Source organism: Lithobates pipiens, unplaced genomic scaffold (assembly GCF_037356315.1).
Source record: "Lithobates pipiens isolate NorthernLeopardFrog02 unplaced genomic scaffold, aLitPip1_a1.2 Scaffold_23, whole genome shotgun sequence".
NCBI lineage: Eukaryota > Metazoa > Chordata > Amphibia > Anura > Ranidae > Lithobates > Lithobates pipiens.
The window spans coordinates 255,873,226-255,893,516 of NW_027507785.1; the positions used below are offsets into that span (position 1 = coordinate 255,873,226).

Genomic DNA, 20,291 nt, shown 5'->3' on the forward strand with positions numbered 1-20,291 from the left:
TAAAAGATGGGGGTAGAGCCGGTGGACGTAGCTGATGGAGCAGTGAGGAGAGAGCTCCGTCACACCGAGTGCACAGAAGCTACTCACAGCGGCTAATAGTGAGCTGAGAACGGCCACTCAAACAGCAGAAACAACAGGGAACCAATCCTCACTGATGGCTAAACGAAAGGAGAGAGAGAGGGACCTCGGAAGCTGACCGACTTCTACACAAGGGTCCCAGCTAGCCTGTCTCAAGATGGGGCCGATGAGACATCTCCTCACAGCAGAGAGGCTTGTTCTGAAGCCGCTGAGTCACCTGAGATTGACACCGCACTAAAACTTCCACACTCAGCCTCAAATAGCACCATTAAACAAAAGAGAAAGCTAAACTCCCCAGGTAACACTGATGATGGACAGGTCAATGAGGAAAGTGATATGCAACACACTAATGAGTACAGCCAGAAGCTGGATGATCTCCCCACATCAGGCCTGCCCATGACAGATATTACCATGAAAGAGATGATTCTCACCCTAAGAGGGGCCATACAAGAAGACATCACTAATGTAATACGCTCCACACACAAGGAAATGACTGCACTAGGTAACAGGCTGGATTATGTAGAAACTAAAATGGACGATTTCTCTGCAGCCCATAATGAGCTAGTGGATGCTCACGGGGATATGGAGGATGAGCTTAAGGCCCTCAGGTTAAAGGTCACTGACCTCAAGGATCGTTCACGAAGAAACAACGTGAAATTTAGGGGGACCCATACAAGGAGATCACCCTATATGCTGACCTTTCACAAGCCACCATGTCAGCCAGGAACAACCTCATCCCAATTACTAAAACTCTGCGGAATCATAAGATACTGTATCAATGGGCTTCCCAGCCAAATTATTAATTACTCAAGGCAATGAATCTTACACAATCTCATTCTTAGAAAAAGGCCTGGAATTGCTGCGCAAGTGGAGAATTCTCCCTTCTGAGAACAACTCAGAGGGAAAGGGCCCGGGGGCCTCCAGAGCAGGTCCTAACATGCACCGCAACACCAGAGGAAAACACGACTGACGACCGTCTCTCACCGCTAACATGCAATAAAATCTACCCACCCAAACCTTTGGCAAACCCACCTCGCAGAGCCACCCTAAACACCAAGCTTCACTAAAGCTAATGCAAGTAGCAACAAATGTACGACTGTACCGGTAGATACATACATGACTTTACCCCACTTGATTTTCTGTGACAATCCCAAATTCACCCAGTTATTGTTGACTGTTCTATTGTTTTCACTTCCAGTTATCACAGTTCTTTTACTTACTACTCCATCTTACTGGAGCTTTCAACTCACAGGTATGTCAAGCAGACAATCCCTTTCCACTGTCCTAGAGAGGCTCTAACTCTCTTACTGCAAATACCGACTTGCACCACTAGATGGCTCCTAAGCACCACAAAAGAAATTAATGTCTCTTAGGCCGCGTACACACGGGCGGACTGTTCGTCCAACTTTGTCCGCTGAACAGTGTTTGGGCGGACAGTCCGCTCGTGTGTGGGCTTTCAGCGGACAGTTTCAGCGGACAGTTGGACGGACAAGGTTTTTCGGAAATTCCGTAAAACTGTCCGCTGAAACCTTGTTTCAGCGAACAGTCCGCTCGTGTGTAGGCTTGTTCGTCAAACAAAGTTGCGCGCATGCTCAGAAAGGATTTTCACGCCGAAAGCTATAATGCAGTGTATAGGACGTCGTATTTTTCGTCCCGTCGTACGTGCCGTTCACGTCATCGCGCACGGTTTCAGCAAACTGTTCGTCCGTCGTGTGTGGCCATGTCCGTCCATGCTAAGTTTGAGCGGACTGTTTGCCGAAACTGTTGGACGGACAAAGTTGGGCGAACAGTCCGCGCGTGTGTACGCGGCCTTAGACTAATATCTCTCAATACTAGAGGACTCAACATTCTTTGTGTGCAGGAAACACACTTTTCAGAACTGAGTGCACCAAAATGCACCCACATCAGATTCCTGCACAACAAATAACTCTGGCAATGGGGTGTTAATAGCCATTAAGGACTCTGTCACATTTTTAGGATCCCTAAACTACTAGGGGATGCTAGTATAGATCTGATCAGACCAAATATATTGATCCGTTCAGACACTATACTAAGTAAATACTGAGCTGGTAGTAACGGCGCTCGCCTATTATTAATTATACCTGCAAGAGACCCACCTGCTGTTACTTATGCCTAGTCTTTGCAGGGGTATATATAAAAAATTAAAAGTGTACCAAAATGAAACTTTGTGCATTAAGGTGCTTTAGTGACAATATCTCTCATAAAGATAGTAACAAAATTATAAAAAACAAAAACAAATAAATAAATGTGTAACTCTCTAGCAGTATGAAACATGCAAAAAGATGCTATAAAAAACTCTAACTCACATTTTAGAAACTACAATCCTCTTATTGCGATGTTGAAAGTGCATGTATAAGTTTGTACAAAACATACATTAAAAAGTGCTGCGTGATTAAGAAAGTGCCATAGTAACAATATCAGCTGTGAAAAAAGTGCAACGTGCTTCTAAAAGTGCCACAATATATAAATCCAGTCCTTTATGATTTATAAAATCGCTAAATGGAAGCATGCAATTTATTGCACTTTTGAGGTTGATGCAAAAAATCCAACGGCAGAAAAACAATAATACTCCAATTAGAAAGTTCTGCTGAAACAAAAAGTGACAGTGTGCTTCAATATTAAGTGGATTCCTGGATTGCAACCGGTGCGATTTCCGAATAAAATACAATTGGCCGCACTCACCAGCTCCCTCTCCCCATAAGGGGTTAATGCGCCTTCACAGTGTGAGCCCCTGTGTCGCTTTGCAGAGCTGATCCCGTTACCATCCAGTACATTTCCAGTGATTTTTCCTCATTGAAAGCAAAATAGGGCAGACATAGTGTAATCCAGTTTTCAATCACGTTTTATTAAATGTAAAAGAATGCTACTCACACAGTAGAAGATAAAAATGCGTCTCTGTACATATGCAAGTCACAACGTTTTTTGAATCCGCCACCGCCGCAATACGAGAGTGTATTCACCTTAGGCCACGCCCTACGCGTTTCGTCATTGGACGTCGTCTGGAGCGGCCATGTAGATTCATAATGGGGATCTTGCATTTTTAATTTAATTTATTTTAATTTATTTCAATTATAATTGCAATTTAAATCCAATTGTAAAGGTTTTTCGTTTCATTTGAAATGTGTGTGAAACTCAACCTTGTATTCACCTCCGTTGCACCCGAAATACTAAGCCGCTTTTAGATCATGACACACCGGATGTTTATGTTCCTCTTCTTCTCTTTAGCTCATTACAAACCATTGTGTCATACGAATTCCTTATTCCAGCAAGTAAAATGGCATTCATGCGCTCGCGCATGCGCCGTAAGGAAAGTACACCCTATATAAAGAGAGTGGAGCACCAAGATGGCCGCTCCAGACGACGTCCAATGACGAAACGCTTAGGGCGTGGCCTAAGGTGAATACACTCTCGTATAGCGGTGGCGGCAGTGGATTCAAAAAACTTTGTGACTTGCATATGTACAGAGACGCGTTTTTATCTTCTACTGTGTGAGTAGCATTATTTTACATTTAATAAAACGTGATTGAAAACTGGATTACACTATGTCTGCCCTATTTTGCTTTCAATGAGGAAAAATCACTGGAAATTTACTGGATGGTAACCGAATCAGCTCTGCAAAGCGACACAGGGGCTCACACTGTGAAGGCGCATTAACCCCTTATGGGGAGAGGGAGCTGGTGAGTGCGGCCAATTGTCTTTTATACGGAAATCGCACCGGTTGCAATCCAGGAATCCACTTAATATTGAAGCACACTGTCACTTTTTGTTTCAGCAGAACTTTCTAATTGGAGTATTATTGTTTTTCTGCCGTTGGATTTTTTTACATCAACCTCAAAAGTGCAATAAATTGCATGCTTCCATTTAGCGATTTTATAAAGCATAAAGGACTGGATTTATATATTGTGGCACTTTTAGAAGCAAGTTGCACTTTTTTCACAGCTGATATTGTTACTATGGCACTTTCTTAAGCACGCAGCACTTTTTAATTTGTGTTTTGCACAAACTTATACATGCACTTTCAACATCGCAATAAGAGGATTGTAGTTTCTAAAATGTGAATTAGAGTTTTTTATAGCATCTTTTTGCATGTTTCATACTGCTAGAGAGTTACACATTTATTTATTTGTTTTTGTTTTTTATAATTTTGTTACTATCTTTATGAGAGATATTGTCACTAAAGCACCTTAATGCACAAAGTTTCATTTTGGTACACTTTTAATTTTTTATATATACCCCTGCAAAGACTAGGCATAAGTAACAGCAGGTGGGTCTCTTGCAGGTATAATTAATAATAGGTGAGCGCCGTTACTACCACCTCAGTATTTATTCATGTTTTTCACCTTTTAGGTGAATATGTAAGGTAGTGGCAGCCCCTTTCTCCATATCACATAGTTTTTTTTCTTCCATACCGTTTTTTACTTTTGGTGCAGTCCTTTTTTTGTCTAGTGGTTTTTGGATTGTTCCATTAGAACAATTTAGGGTCCTTAGCGCACCTTTACCCCCCCCCCTTTTTCTACTATACTACTAAGGGAGGTGTATGGTGCTTGCATGGGTGTTAGCGCTACTGGCACTAATCTGACACTGCCTAGGGCGATGCTGACCCTGACTGATCTTAAAACCTAACTTATGTCACCCGCCAGGAGGTCAGGGGGTTAAACCTTTATTGGGTAATATATGGCGGGTGCCCTGACACTATAAAAAAGGAACTAACTAACCAGCGTCACCCGTAACGCTAATACGGTGATCACTGGTGATAGGGGGTGAAAGGGTTAACTAGGGGGGCAATCAGGTGGTTAAACCTTTATTAGGGGGTACCCTAAAGCTACCTGGGGCTACTACTAGCTGCCCTAACCCTGATTAGAGTCACAAATTACACCAGTACAATGATCAGTGAAAAATCTGAAAACTACACTGGGTGACACTGTGACAGGAAATGAAGGGGTAATGGGGGGGCGATCGAGGGGGGATCATGGGGTGACAAGTGTACCTATGTGTACTTGTGTTAGTGTAGTGTTGTGCAACTCACTGTTAGATATCTTCGCTCCTCTCTCTGGAATGGAAAAAAGTTCCACGAGGGGAGAGGACATCACTTCCCCTGCCTGTGTTTACACTTACACAGGCAGGAGAGGCAATTAATTTGACAGAACCAATAAGCAGGTCCAGGCCAGAGATCATTGTCTTGGACCTGAAGACTGATCGGTTCTGTAACGGGGCACGGGGGGGCACGCACCCCCTTCATGCGGGAGCGAGGGACGTACTGGTACATTCTGACGATGTAAATCGATGTGTGGTGGTCAGCAAGTGGTTAATGGCCAGAGTATTTTTTGCGATTCGGAACTGCGTAGCTTTAACTGAAAATTGTGCGGTTGTGCGACGCTGTACCCATACAAAATTGGCGTCCTTTCCCCACAAATAGAGCTTTCTTTTGGTGGTATTTGATCACCTCTGCAGTTTTTAATTTTTGCGCTATAAACAAAAAAAACTACCAATTTAGAAAAAAATATTTTTTTTTTTTACTTTTTGCTATAACTATCTCCCAAACACACATATATATATATATATATATATATATAATATATATATATATATATATATATATATATATATATATATATATATATATATATATATATATATATATATATATATATATATATACATATATATATATATATTCTTCCTCAGTTTAGGCCGACATGTATTCTTCTCTACATATTTATGGTAAAAAAAAATCACAATAAGTGTATATTGATGGGTTTGCGCAAAAGTTATAGCATCTACAAAATAGTGAAATAGATTTATGCCATTTTTATTATTATTATTTTTTCTTACTAATAATGGCGGTGATCTGTGATTTTTATTGTGACTGTGACATGCGGGGGTCAGGAAGTGGTTAAAGGCCCATCACTTCTAACTGAGCCAACAGATATTCACAACATTTTCATTACAGCAGACAATGATAATATAATTCCATACTCAATGACAACTGTAGGCCTGCAGAAAAGTCTAGCTCATTGAAACACTTTTACTGGGTACACTATTATTCACAAGGTAGAAGAATACATGCATTAGTGTTTCCCCATCTTTAGACAAGCTAGGAACCCAATACTCATGAAAATGCATATGAGGGCATAAAACAGCTCAGCAGAGCATTTTGCATCTATTGTACAGTATATTACTAAAACAGACAGATGAGGAAGAACCCCACCTAAAGTAATTACCACAGACTAAGCAGCTTATAAAGGGAACTTTAATGCAAAATTCATATTATTACAAAAAAATGGATTTAAAAAAAGTCCACCGCCAACACCCAAGCGAGGGAATTTAAAAACAGACAACGCTCACCCATACATCATTCACATATAAGCCCGTTAGCTGGTGTAGTGGTCTGAAAAGTGCTATATAAACCCCTTAATATGGAACTTAAGGGTTCGAAAAGAGGCTTCCAAATATAGTTGTAAATAGTTGGCCAGTTCACATATAAATACGGGTTCTTGTGTTTGTGTGTATGGCTCCAAGAAACACATAAAGGGGGAGAAGTCCAATATAGCAGTATGTCAATGACAAATAGTAACTGATGGTTAGATCCACGGTCTGAAATAATACTGGATGGAACCAGATAGGTAAGGCAAACACTGGATGGAAAAGTTTGATGACAGCCTTTAAGGTGTATAGAACACAGTTCTCAAGATTGCTGTGCTTGACCATAAGGACAGCTGGTATTAAGCTGTGGCATTTAACCATCAAGTATAGTGAAGGGGCACATGTCATTAAGCCATAAAAGAGATCAGAGACCCACAGGTTCGCTCACCCAACCTTGATGCAGTAGGTTCCCACTTGCGTTCCAGTGCTGGATGATCAGCTTATTTACACAGGCAGGGTGTAGGTGATCAATACGAGGCAGGGGTCAGTGTAGGAGGCTTTCCTGAAGATTGGGGCATTCACCGCTTGTCAAGTCTGATCTCGTGGAGCAGTGGCTTGGCGTGCCTATTCCAAGATGGATCCCATGGTGATTGAGGAGTTCATTAAGCATGTGCAGGTATGCAGGCTACATTAGATGTGACTACGGGGGTCACACACATGGTGTCGTGTTATCTGACATGTTTCGCCCCCTATCAACTTGAGCTTCAACTGGGATTTTTTAAATTCCCTTGCTTGGGTGTTGGTGGTAAAAAAAATTAAATCCAGTTTTTTGTACTATTATGAATTTTGTATTAAAGATCCCTTTATAAGCAGCTTTGTCTGTGGTAATTACTTTAGGTGTTCTTCCTCACCTGTGTGTTTTAGTAATTTGCCTCTGATTACCTGGATTGCACCTTGACTGGTGAGTCAGCTAATAGAGAGATAATGTGTATCTCTGTATTACAAATTACAGCTCCTACACACAGCTCCTATACAATTTTTGTTTATTGTGCAGTATATTATTCTTTCTTACAGTAACACACAATTATTTTCTGTCTTTAGAACATCAATAGTCCTAGCACATCCAGCAGTCTGAATGCTACTGCTCCCTCAAGCACTGCCACATCTGTGACCCTTACTTCTATTTCTCCATCCACTCATATAACCCGAGATACCTGTGGAATCCAGAAAATTTGTCTCAGCAGCCCTTCTGACTGTGACCCTTCCAAAACCACTAACTGCCACTTCATGTCCTCAACCAAGATGAGTGATGGAGGCTATCACTTTGAGATTAGTGGGCCAGCTGCTGGATATGTAGCTTTTGGATTTTCAGATGACCAAATTATGGTGAGAACAACCTCATTCTAACATTGTATAGCCATCTGTGTCATGTGTCTTCATAGTATAATTGTGTGTAACAAAGACAGCACCTCCACTGGTAAGAATCCACAAAAATCGAATTTTCTCAATGAGACATAAAACAAGCGTTTGTTGTATATTTCTAACATATGTACCAAATTATTAGTGCATTGATTTCTATGTTTTATATCATTTTTTTTCTTCTATTTTTGGATAGCGTGGGGAAGGAATAGAACTCATTTTGAATCATTACCGCTATCCAGGGCTCTGTTAAGGTTACTTTCAGTCACTTTCTGTCTCGTTGACAATTGTTTCACTAGATCAGAATTGAGGGGAAAATCTTAACAGGGGCCCAAACAGAAATAAAAATCTGGCAGGAGTTCTAGCCTTCCCCTCATCTACCTAATAAAAAAAAAAATTTGTAGTGCCACTGAGAATCTCCCAGGTCCTTTCCTGTTCAGAGGCTGCCAGACCCAGACACCAGTTCCAAGCACTTGGATAAACGCATGCCCAGTCTAGTAGTTTTAATCACAGTCCTTTAAAAACAAGAAAGGGATGAGGGTGCAACATACTATAAAATGCAAAAAAAGGGAAAACAGAGCAGATTCTTGAGCAAATTTTTTTTACCAACAGTCTTTGTCATTTGCCATTTGCCAGTTGTCATTTGTCAGTTGCCATTGTGCCAAGCTACACTTCCTAATGATGTCCTGATGAAAAAATGCATAAGGGTATGTCACATCAGCCTGTAGGAATCTAAGCTGGCTCTAGGGAGCACAGAGCAGCAGTGGCCATCTTTTTGATGTATCGACAGACAATTCCTGGTGCCAGGACAGGGCACCTTCTTTGTAAGTGTACACGTGTTTTAACAAGTTGCAGACTCATTGTACATAGGGCGTGTCTAGATCATCCAGTTCCTCTGCCCTGTTGCCAGGATCCCCCCTGTCTCTGTACATAGCAATTCAGCTCTGCTTAATCGCAGCTGCATTGCCGAGTACATGGAGAAGGTCTTGGCAGCAGACGCTGTAAAAAAAAAGCAGTCAGGCAATGTTTATCAACAACATTTGCTCAGCCAGGAGTACAGAAAGCTACAATGAAACATTGTTTCATTTTTTAACTTTCTGTTTTTTCATCTACAAATCAAATCTACAAAGGAATTTTTTCCCCTGCTTTAGCAAATTGGATCATGCTCTGCTGTTTTTTTTTGCCTTCCCCTGGATCAACTGTGGGTATAGAATTGGGTATAGGGGATTGTATGATATTATTATTATTATTATTATTTTTATTTTTTTTGTGGTTGAACTGGATGGACTTGTGTCTTTTTTTCAACCTGACTAACTATGTAACTATGTAAATAAATGAACTTCGATCTGCAGATGAAGTCACTTAAAGCAACCTGACAAGTAAAAAATAGTTTATTTTTTAATTAAATGTGCTTCTTTTTTTGACAACTCATTAACCCTTAATCTACTCTAATTAGCCCTAATTAATTCCTTATATACCTTCTCCATTCAATTACAATTTTCCTGGAGATTTGTTTTTCTATTTTATTAACTAATATTTAAAAAACAAATCTGTTTTTGTGTGCTTTGTTCTTTAATATTTTTACACTTTTTACATATATTTACACGTATCACACTGAAAAATGCGCAGAATTAAAAAAACGTACTTTACTTGATTTGTAAAAAACTTTGCAAAATCATAATTTTAGTGTTTTAAACGGGACAATTTACAGAATAAAATGCACATTTTTTTATGTGTAGTAACACTGTTTATTTTTAAACTAACACTTATCAAAAAAAAGAAAAGGTGCCTTTTGTTTAGATTTATTAAATTTAATTGTCTAAGGACTGCAAAAATAAAAATAAAAAAAACATTGTTGCAGGACAATATTCACAAAAATAAAGCCTCGTTTATCCTTAAAAAAACAATATATGTATTAAGTTTTTATCTTAAGTAATGACAAACTTATCGCCAAATAAAAAGGATCATAGCATAAATTTAAAAATCGCTCTGGCCCATAAGGGGTAAACAGGTGTGAGAGTCAGAGTGATTAATTTGGTTTTAGTAATAAAAAATACAGAGTTTTACATTGAGATGTGCATCTATTGCATTTGGCTGGCGATGCAACAGTAATCTGAAGTCTGGTTGACCACCCTGAGTATATGCTTAGTAGTGGGGGCACAGGTGGTAAATTTTGTGGATGCACAGAGCGCTTTCTCTATTTTTATAAGGATAGTCAACAAAGCACAGCCACTACTGGGTTATTTAATTTGTTGGACTCTTATTACACCATAGAGACTTATATTATATACTGTATGTTTTTTTGCACTTTAAACAACTACTTAAGGCAATTTATACTGTATCCTTTATGTATAGTTATTTTGCACATAGAAAGGGCAAGAACAACTTTTTATTAATTTATTCTTCTATGGTGTATAGGTTACACACAATTTAAAGGAGCAGCTACCCAGGTTTTTCTTTCAGCACTTTGTTAAAAGAAAGTTCTTTGTGTTTGGTTCAGAAACAATCAACCACAAAGCTTGGGGAAACCTGGCCAGACCTAGAAAATAGATTGCTACTCCAATTAGTACAGGAGAGCCAAAAACTAAATTTAGCCAGACTAGGGCAGGGTGCTACATTTGTATTTGTCTGTGTCCCTGTTGCATGTTTTTCCCTACCTCAAAACATTGTCAGCAGAACAGGAAGTGAGGGTAAATCTCTCAAATGAAGCTCTAGATAGCAGTAAAAAACTTGACGGGTTTTAACACTTCTCCACTCCATCCAAAGCTAGAAGGAAACATTTTGACTTGACATGTACTTTAAAGACTAAAACAAGTATAGGCAAAGCTTTTTTGGCTATACTTCTATGGATTCCAGGAGTGCAGTAAATTCTGCACACCCGTGACCCGTTTCATAGACCAGGTCCAGGCTCTGAAAAGTCCCCGATCATATAGTAGGGGTCCACTCAGAAGCCTGCCTAGACCGGCAGCTGGCTCAACCTCTTAGGGAGAGGCTGAGAGCATGAGCCAGCCTAATGTTATTATATTAGTACATTTTTTTAATATATAGTAAAAATCTGTCATTTACAGAATGTATTTAAAATTAAAACTAAGAGTGGTATTGGGTGACTTTTTGTAGCTAACTAATAAATGTAATCCTATATATCTATATTATTATTCCTAATGGAGAAACACATGAGATACATTTTAAAGAGAGACAAATATTTGAGTTCTGTAGAGGACTAGTGGTCACTATGTTTTATTAGAAACTCTGAACAATTGGTGGAACTGTACAATCATCACCCTCTGATGTCAGCACTGTTTTATTTCTGTGTTTCAGGGAAATGATGATATTTACATCTGTGGGATCAATGCTGCAGGTCAGGTTCACATTCAGCATGCGTTCTCTGAAGGAAGAAGTCGTCCCCAGATCTTAACTCTGGTAATTTCTCCTTTTTACATCCCTTTGCCAACAAGCATAGGAAATATTTTCTGCTTACAATTTAAGCTATTTCACCTCTTTCCTAAGGAAGACACTCATCATTTGGGGACTGACAGTCTTTGGGTATACAGGGTTTGGATTATTGTTCTACTGCACTGAGGTTTTATTTTGGCATGAAAGTGTACTGTATATGTAGTGCTATTAGTACTGATGTTCAATAAATAAAATAAAATTATATACAGGTGCATCTCAAAAAATGTTTAAAAAATTGAATATCATTAAAAAGTTAATTTATTTCAGAAATTCAATTGAACAATTGAAACTCATATATTATATAGATTGATTACACAGAGTGATGCAGTTCTCATGTATTATCCCTAACCTGTCTGGTGTGTTCCTTGGTCTTTATGATGCTGTTTGTTCACTAAGGTTATGTAACACCTGACAAGTCACGTTCCATTCTGTACAATCCAACCGTTCTAATAGGAGCGCATCAAGTGGCTCTGACTTAGAAAAAGGTTCCTATACTACTTTGGGGGCGACTTGAGGCGACTTCTATATAGAAGTAGTTTTGCAAGTCGCCGCTGCTGTTGTGTGCAGGTTGCCTGAGGCAGTCATGCTGCAAGTCATGCTGCCTCAGTGTGAACAGGCTCTGAGGGCTTCACAGAACAGCTGTATTTATACTGAGAATACATTTCACACAGGTGGCCTCTATTTACTAATTAGGTGACTTCTGAAGGCAATTGGTTCCACTAGATTTTAGTTAAACCCCATATACACTATCAGATTCTCTGCTGATTTTTTCCTTCAGATTTACCAAATCCATGTAGTGCAAGGGCCTGCCTGATTGCATACAAATTGAAACTCCTAAGGTTTGACCTCATATTATATGGTTTTGGTAAATCTGAAGGAAAAAATCAGCACAAAATCTTATGGTGTGTATGGGGCTTTAGGGGTATCAGAGTAAAGGGGGCTGAATACATATGCATGCCACACTTTTCATATTTATTTATAAAACATTTTGAAAACCATTTATCACTTTCCTTCCACTTCACAATTATGTGCCACTTTGCTGGCCTATCACATAAAAGCCTAATAAAATAATTTTTTTGGTTGTAACATGACAAAATGTGGAAAATCTCAAGGGCTGTGAATACTTTTTAAAGGCATTTTATAATTCTATAATTTCTTTCTTTAAATTTTGATTATTCTGGCTTACAGCTAGTGAAAACCTAAAATTCAGTATTACATACGAGAAATAAAAAAAAATTATTTTTTTAAACAGAGATGTTGGCTTACTGAAAAGTATGTCCATGTACATATAGTATGCACGCAATACTTGATTGGGGCTCTTTTTCTTCCTCTTGACAATCTTCCTCTTGACAATGCCCCACAGATTCTCAATGGGGTTTAGGTCACGTGAGTAAGTGGCCAATCAAGCACACTGATACCATGATGATTAAACCAGGCATTGGTACTTTTGGCAGTGTGGGCAGGTGCCAAGTCCTGCTGGAAAATTAAATCAGCATCTCCATAAAGCTGGTCAGCAGAGGGAAACATTAACCACTTAAGGACCAGGCCTCTTTTTCAGACTTGGTGTTTTCATGTTTAAAACAGTTTTTTTTGATAGAAAATTACTTAGAACTCCCAAACATTTTATATTGTTTTTTTTCTAACACCCTAGAGAATAAAATGGCGGTCATTGAAATACTTTTTTTTACACCGTATTTGCGCAGCGGTCTTACAAGTGCACTTTTTTTTGAGAAAAAATGCACTTTTTTGAATAAAAAAATAAGACAACAGTAAAATTAGCCCAATTTTTTTTTATATTGTGAAAGATAATGGTATGCCAAGTAAATTGATACCCAACATGTCACGCTTCAAAATTGCGCCCGCTCGTGGAATGGTGTCAAACTTTTAGCCTCAAAAATCTCCATAAGCGACATTTAAAAATTCTACAGGTTGCATTTTTTGCGTTACAGAGGAGGTCTAGGGCTAGAATTATTGCTCTCGCTCTACCGATCGTGGCGATACCTCACATGTGTGGTTTGACCACCGTTTTCATATGCGGTCGCTACTCACGTATGCGCCCGCTTCTGTGCGCAAGCTCGTCGTGACGGGGTGTTTTTAAAAAAAAAAAAAATTTTTCTTATTTATTTTAATTGATTTTATTTATTTTTACACTGTTTAAAAAAAAAAAAAATGGATCACTTTTATTCCTATTACAAGGAATGTAAACATCCCTTGTAATAGAAAAAAGCATGACAGGTCCTCTTAAATATGAGATCTGGGGTCAAAAAGTCCTCAGATCTCATATTTGGGCTAAAATGCAAAAAAATAAAATAAAAAATAAATAAAAAATCTGACATTTAAAAAAAAATATACCTTTAAGAGGTATGGGCGGAAGTGACGTTTTGACGTCGCTTCCACCCTCCTATGGTATAGAGACGAGTGGGGGCCATCTTAGCCTCACTTGTCTCTATGCCCAGCTAGGAAGAGGACCCGATCGCCTCCGCCGCTACCGACGGCTCCGGTAAGCGGCGGAAGGTGCGGGAGGGCGGCGGGAGGGGGGGTGGCACCTCTCCCGCCGCCGATAGCGGTGATCTCGCGGCGAATCCACCACGGAGACCACCGTTATCGTACAGCCGACCGCCGCCTGAAGAGATGGATATCTCGGTTGTGGCAGCAGCTGCTGCCGTTACCGAGATATCCCTCTTCAAAAAAAGGACGTACATCCCCGTTAGGCGGTCCACAAGTGGTTAAGTACTCTAGAATTTCATGAGGGCTGCTCTGACTTTAGACTTGATAAAACACAGCAGATGACACGGCTCCCCAATTTATACCCGACTGTGTTAACTTCACACTGGACTTCATGCAACCTGGATTTTGTGCCTATCCACTCTTCCTCCAGACTCTGGGAACTTCTCCTTAGACCAGGTGAGACACTTCTGACGTTGTCTCTGGTTCAGGAGTGGCTTGACACAAGGAATGTGACATTTGTAGCCCGATGTCCTTGATATGTCTGTGTGTGGTGGCTCTTGAAGCACTGACAACAGCCGTAGTCCACTCCTTGTGAATCTCCTCCAAATTCTTGAAAAGCCTTTGCTTCATAATCCTCTCAAGGCTGCAGTTATACCTGTGCACCTTTTCCTACTACACTTTTTCCTTCCATTCAACTTTCCATTAATATGCTTAAAATATATCACTCTGTGTGTAATGAATCTATATAATATGAATTTCACTTTTTGAATTGAATCACTGAAATAAATTAACATTTTGATGATATTCTAATTTTTTGCAATTGCACCTATAAATATAACAGCTACATTTCAAAAGTCCCAAAGGACTCTTGCATTCAATAAGATCCCAGGCACATTCAATTGCAGAAGTGTTTTTTTTTTTTTCTCAGGGCGAAAACAGGATTGGTGCCATTTACTTTAGTAATCTCAAAATTCTATTTTTTTTTCCTACAAAGTTTATTTCAGTTGACATAAAAAAGACACGTGTACTGATCATCTGGATGTGCAGCATGGCTTTTTTTCTGCTGCACCTGTAGAGCCTTCACTTTCACTTGTCACAACCAGGAGGTCTGCAGTGGGGGTCCTATCCTTGTTGTCCTACCTCTGGATTATGCACCTACCCTCAGCTCCCGGGGGGGGATCCCCTGCTGTGAAAACATTCACAGCTTTGAGATCCAAATATTATTACCTTTGCTTGGCTTTTATTATATGTTTTTTTTATCTCACAGTGTCTCCTCAGCATATGTACATACAGACCAACTTGGGGTGTGGGCGCTGTCCTGCAAAATGCATAGAGATTACAGCTGCTGCTCAGCAATAATGATTCACCAACTACTTCGGTACCTGAAATGTACACTGGTGAAACTGTACTTACATCTTGATATAATTTAAATTAGTAGTGTCTACGTGTGTCTTTTTATGTCAACTGAAATACATTTTTATTTTTATACAGACATTGTATTTGTTAGTGAGCACCAGTCTGCAAAGTCCCATTGGCTATTTTTTTTGTTTTGTCCTTACATATATGGTTCTAGAGTTTTTCTAATCCTGGTATTTAATAGCTAAGAAGATCCATGTGGTGCTTCTCGTGCCTTCAGCAGACTTCATCTTCAGGAATACCTCCAAGAAGAGAAGGGCTTTGCTTCCTTTCAACCCCTAGGCCCAAAGGCCTAGGAAGAGAGACGTGTCTATCAAAGTAACACACCAGGGCAAAAGCCAAGTGGGGAAGACACCGAGCAGGCAGTGTGCTCAAACATTTAACAGTTCTCCAGCACAAATCACAAGCCCCCTCCCCAAGCCTGCTGATTGGCTAGGTCATTAAACAATCAGAACTTAGAATTCTACCCCTCTAGCACAGCCTGTTAGAACTTGACAGTGGCGGCCCGCCCATAGGGGGCGCCCGGGCGCCGCCCCCCCTCTCCCTAGGTGTTAAAAAAAAAAAAAAGTAAAAAAAAAAAAAAACGGGCCCTTTAAGACATTTAAAAAAATAAATAAAATAAAAATGTCATTTAACAATTTAACATAGTGTACTGTGGCGCCGGTCACAGTGCACTATGAGAAGCGCCACGTCCATGCAATCACAAGATTGCATCCATGGCGCTTCATTTGCAGGTTGAAAACCCGCCTTGCGGCGCACTGCAGAACGCCGACTAGCTTCCGCCCGTAAAATCACTGTGATTCTACGGGCGGGAGCATTGTCATTCTTAGACAGGCAGTCACTTCCGGCTTTCGGCTGCTTCACGAAACCCGGAAGTGACGTAGGCAGCTCCGTTCCTTAGCCCGAGTGGAGCTGCCAGACAGTGAGAGGTGAGTCACCGCATAAAGGCTTTCTAGCCTCTACTTTGTGGAGAATGTTCGTGCATTTAGCTGAATGAATGCAAAAAGCTTTCACAGCCAGAAAGGTTTCCCCAGGCCAGGCGACTTTTGCCGTGGCCAATCAGAGAATGAGCTCTGAAGGGGGAACTCCACGCCAAATTTCTGAAAAAAAATTTGACGTGGGTTCCCCATCCGAGAGCATACCAGGCCCTTAGGTCTGGTATGGATTCCAAGGGGAACCCCCTACGCCGAAAAAACGGCGTGGGGGTCCCCCCAGATCCACACCAGACCCTTATCCGAGCACGCTACCCGGCCGGCCAGGAAAGGGGGTGGGGACGAGCGGGCGGCCCCCCCTCCTGAGCCGTACCAGGCCGTGTGCCCTCAACATGGGGGGATGCCTTGGGGGAGGGGGGGCGTGCGGCCCCCCACCCCAAAGCACCTTTTCCCCATGTTGATGAGGACAAGGGCCTCTTCCCGACAACCCTGGCCGTTGGTTGTCGGGGTCTGCGGGCGGGGGGCTTATCGGAATCCGGGAGCCCCCTTTAATAAGGGGGCCCCGGATACCGGCCCCCCACCCTATGTGAATGAGTATGGGGTACAATGTACCCCTACCCATTCACCTGTGAAAAAAAGTACAAAAAAAAACACAACACAGGGTTAAAATATTTTATTGCACAGCTCCGGGGGTCTTCCGTCTTCCGGGGTCTTCTCGCCGGACTCCTCCGCTATCTTCTTGTAGCTCTTTTGCTAGCGGAGGAGTCCGGCTTTCTTCCTCGCTGCCGGCCTCTTCTCCCGACTTCGGGGGTCTTGTCCCCCTCTTCGGTTCTTCTGCCGGGCCACCGCGCCTTCTTATAGCTCTTTTAGAGGCGGTGGCCCGGTCTTCTGCTGCTGCCGCTGCCGCCGCCGCCGCCGCCCGTTCTTCTTCTTCTTCTTCTTCTCCTTCTTCTCCAGGAGATGTTGCCTCGACGATCTCCCTGGCCGGAATGCCAGGGACGCGCTGCGCTGCTACTTATATAGGGACAATGGGGCGGTGTCACATGGGTTGATGTCACATGGGTTGGTCACATGGGTTGATGTCACATGGCGACTGTGACATCAACCCATGTGACCAACCCATGTGACATCAACCCATGTGACACCGCCTCATTGTCCCTATATAAGTAGCAGCGCAGCGCGTCCCTGGCATTCCGGCCAGGGAGATCGTCGAGGCAACATCTCCTGGAGAAGAAGGAGAAGAAGAAGAAGAAGAAGAACGGGCGGCGGCGGCGGCGGCAGCGGCAGCAGCAGCAGCAGAAGACCGGGCCACCGCCTCTAAAAGAGCTATAAGAAGGCGCGGTGGCCCGGCAGAAGAACCGAAGAGGGGGACAAGACCCCCGAAGTCGGGAGAAGAGGCCGGCGGCGAGGAAGAAAGCCGGACTCCTCCGCTAGCAAAAGAGCTACAAGAAGATAGCGGAGGAGTCCGGCGAGAAGACCCCCGAAGACGGAAGACCCCCGGAGCTGTGCAATAAAATATTTTAACCCTGTGTTGTGTTTTTTTTTTGTACTTTTTTTCACAGGTGAATGGGTAGGGGTACATTGTACCCCATACTCATTCACATAGGGTGGGGGGCCGGTATCCGGGGCCCCCTTATTAAAGGGGGCTCCCGGATTCCGATAAGCCCCCCGCCCGCAGACCCCGACAACCAACGGCCAGGGTTGTCGGGAAGAGGCCCTTGTCCTCATCAACATGGGGACAAGGTGCTTTGGGGTGGGGGGGCCGCACGCCCCCCCTCCCCCAAGGCACCCCCCCATGTTGAGGGCACGCGGCCTGGTACGGCTCAGGAGGGGGGGCCGCCCGCTCGTCCCCACCCCCTTTCCTGGCCGGCCGGGTAGCGTGCTCGGATAAGGGTCTGGTGTGGATCTGGGGGTGACCCCCACGCCGTTTTTTCGGCGTAGGGGGTTCCCCTTGGAATCCATACCAGACCTAAGGGCCTGGTATGCTCTCGGAGGGGGAACCCACGTCAAATTTTTTTTCCGATTACATAAGGGGCATGCTTTATGAGAAGTGGGAGGGGCCAAAATGGTGGGCGGGGTCATGATGGGCGGGGTCTGGCGCCCCCCCATCCAAAAACTTCACCAGCCGCCACTGGAACTTGATTCAAGAGACTTACAGTGCGAGTGTTAAGTTAGGTTATATCGGAATACTCCTGTAGTTCTGCAGTGGATTGCAAGGCAGGGGTGAAAACACTTATTGACATTTCAATGGAACAATGTCTTTGCTGTCACCTGTTCTGAGAAAGTGACATGCCAGCAAAGTTTCTTGGAGGATTATATGGTATGTTTTAGTATGAATATCGCTCTTGCATACATAAGTTGTCAGCACTAGTAAGAAAGCGAGGGGAGTTGGGCTTAGTTCTGCTTCAATTGCTACCAGTGTCTTTGCTTTATCTTTTAGGTATATCTAAAGGCAAAACATTTTTGTAATAGGTATTGAAGATGGGTTAGAACTCTTGTCAAGTTTTTATTGCTGTGTCTCTGCTAGAGAGATCCACTCTTCCTGTTCTGGTAAAGATTGTCATTAGGACTGAGATTAAAGGGGAATTTTGAGTTGTCACTAGAATAGAAATAGCAGGCAAAACTGTCTAAGGCTCACACTGGTACGACAAACCTTCCGACATTGGGAGCTCATGGCGCATTACATGTGAAAATCAATGTTTCCCTATGGGAGCTGTCTTAACTGGTCTGACACAAGTCGATCCGACTTTGAAAGTGGTCCCTGCACTACTTTGGTCCGACCTTGATCCTACTTCAGCCCATTGAATATCACTGAAGTCGGATCGCAGTCATAACTGACCCAACTTTGGCATGTGACTTATGCTCTGAGGATCTTGAAGGGGAACTACACGCCAAATTTAAAAAAAAAAAACACTGGCATGGGTTCCCCTCAAAGAGCATACCAGGCCCTTCGGTCTGGTATGAATTTTCAGGGCAACCTCCATGCTGATAAAAATGTGTAGCGGTCCCCTCCAAATCCATACCAAACCCTTATCCGAGCATGCAGCCCGGCATGCCAGGAAAGGGAGGGGATGAGTGAGCCCCCCCTCCTGAACTGCCACTTGTCCTCAACATGGGGGGTGGGTGCTTTGGGGCAGGGGGGGCACCGTGCCCCCCACCCAAAAGCACCTTGTCCCCATGTTGATAAGGACAAGGGCCTCTTCCTGACAACCCATGCCACTGGATGTCAGGGTATGCGGTGGGAGGCTTATCACTCTCTCCCGCTCTAATGCTGGGTGCGCGGTGTGCCACTACTTATATTGGCCAAATGGAACACTCCAGGAAAAAAAATTTTTTTTTTAAACTATTTAATGCTCTATCCAAAACAAAACATATTAATTTGGCTTTAGATAAACTTTAAGAAAACAAATCATCCATAAAGTTTGCACGTGTTGTATTTTCTTTTCTTCTGCTTCCAATAAAAAAATGTCAGGAATGCTTACTGCAGAACTTATAGGTATTGTTTTCACTTTCAGTGGTGTCCACACAGAATAATCTACACTGACATATTTTTTGTGATTTGTTCACCTTGCCAGACTAATGTTGAAGCCAGTCTTATGTCATACAGTGGTGGTGTGATACAATGCGCCTTCTCTTCGAGGAACCAAATCTCAACGCAAATGCCCACACTGCAATCTCGGTCCAGTAACAGTTCTGATGTTTACTATGTGCTATTTTGCTATGGGTCCTCTCTTAATGGTGAGTATTGTTTACAATATCACACACAATTAAGCCAAATTAGGCTAGGTTCACACAGCTGCAATAACATTTCGATCTGACTTTCAGTGTGATTATGTAGCGCTACATGGATGCAACTTTAATAAGGTTTCTATACCTTATAGGGACAAAATCACATTGGAAACTCACCTAATTAGTACAGGAACCTTTCCCAAAATTGTTCTTTGCTAATTTGCATTGATTTGAATGGACACCATTTAAAACAATGTATTTTCCCTTGTCATGTGCTTCTATGCTACTCTAATTGCATCTGAAATCGCACTAGTGTGAACCAGGCTTAAGTGAAAATTTGCACATTATTCACCCTTTAAAACTTGCATTCCCTGGTACTCAACAATATCTGTCCTTTAATGGTGAAAAATGTACACTTTGTAAGAAAAGGTG

The 20,291-nt window shown here is 42.1% G+C and overlaps 1 protein-coding gene across 3 annotated transcripts in view; it reads left to right on the plus strand.

Annotated features, from left to right (window-relative positions):
- The window catches only part of LOC143928280 (putative ferric-chelate reductase 1), a 147,717-nt gene that overhangs the window by 84,744 nt on the left and 42,682 nt on the right, over positions 1 to 20,291 (plus strand). For all 3 annotated transcript variants that reach the window (XM_077453066.1, XM_077453068.1, XM_077453067.1), the window contains 3 exons: positions 7,564 to 7,848; positions 11,200 to 11,301; positions 19,706 to 19,868. In XM_077453066.1, coding sequence (XP_077309192.1) covers positions 7,564 to 7,848; positions 11,200 to 11,301; positions 19,706 to 19,868 — 550 coding nt within the window. The remainder of the gene's footprint in view (positions 1 to 7,563; positions 7,849 to 11,199; positions 11,302 to 19,705; positions 19,869 to 20,291) is intronic.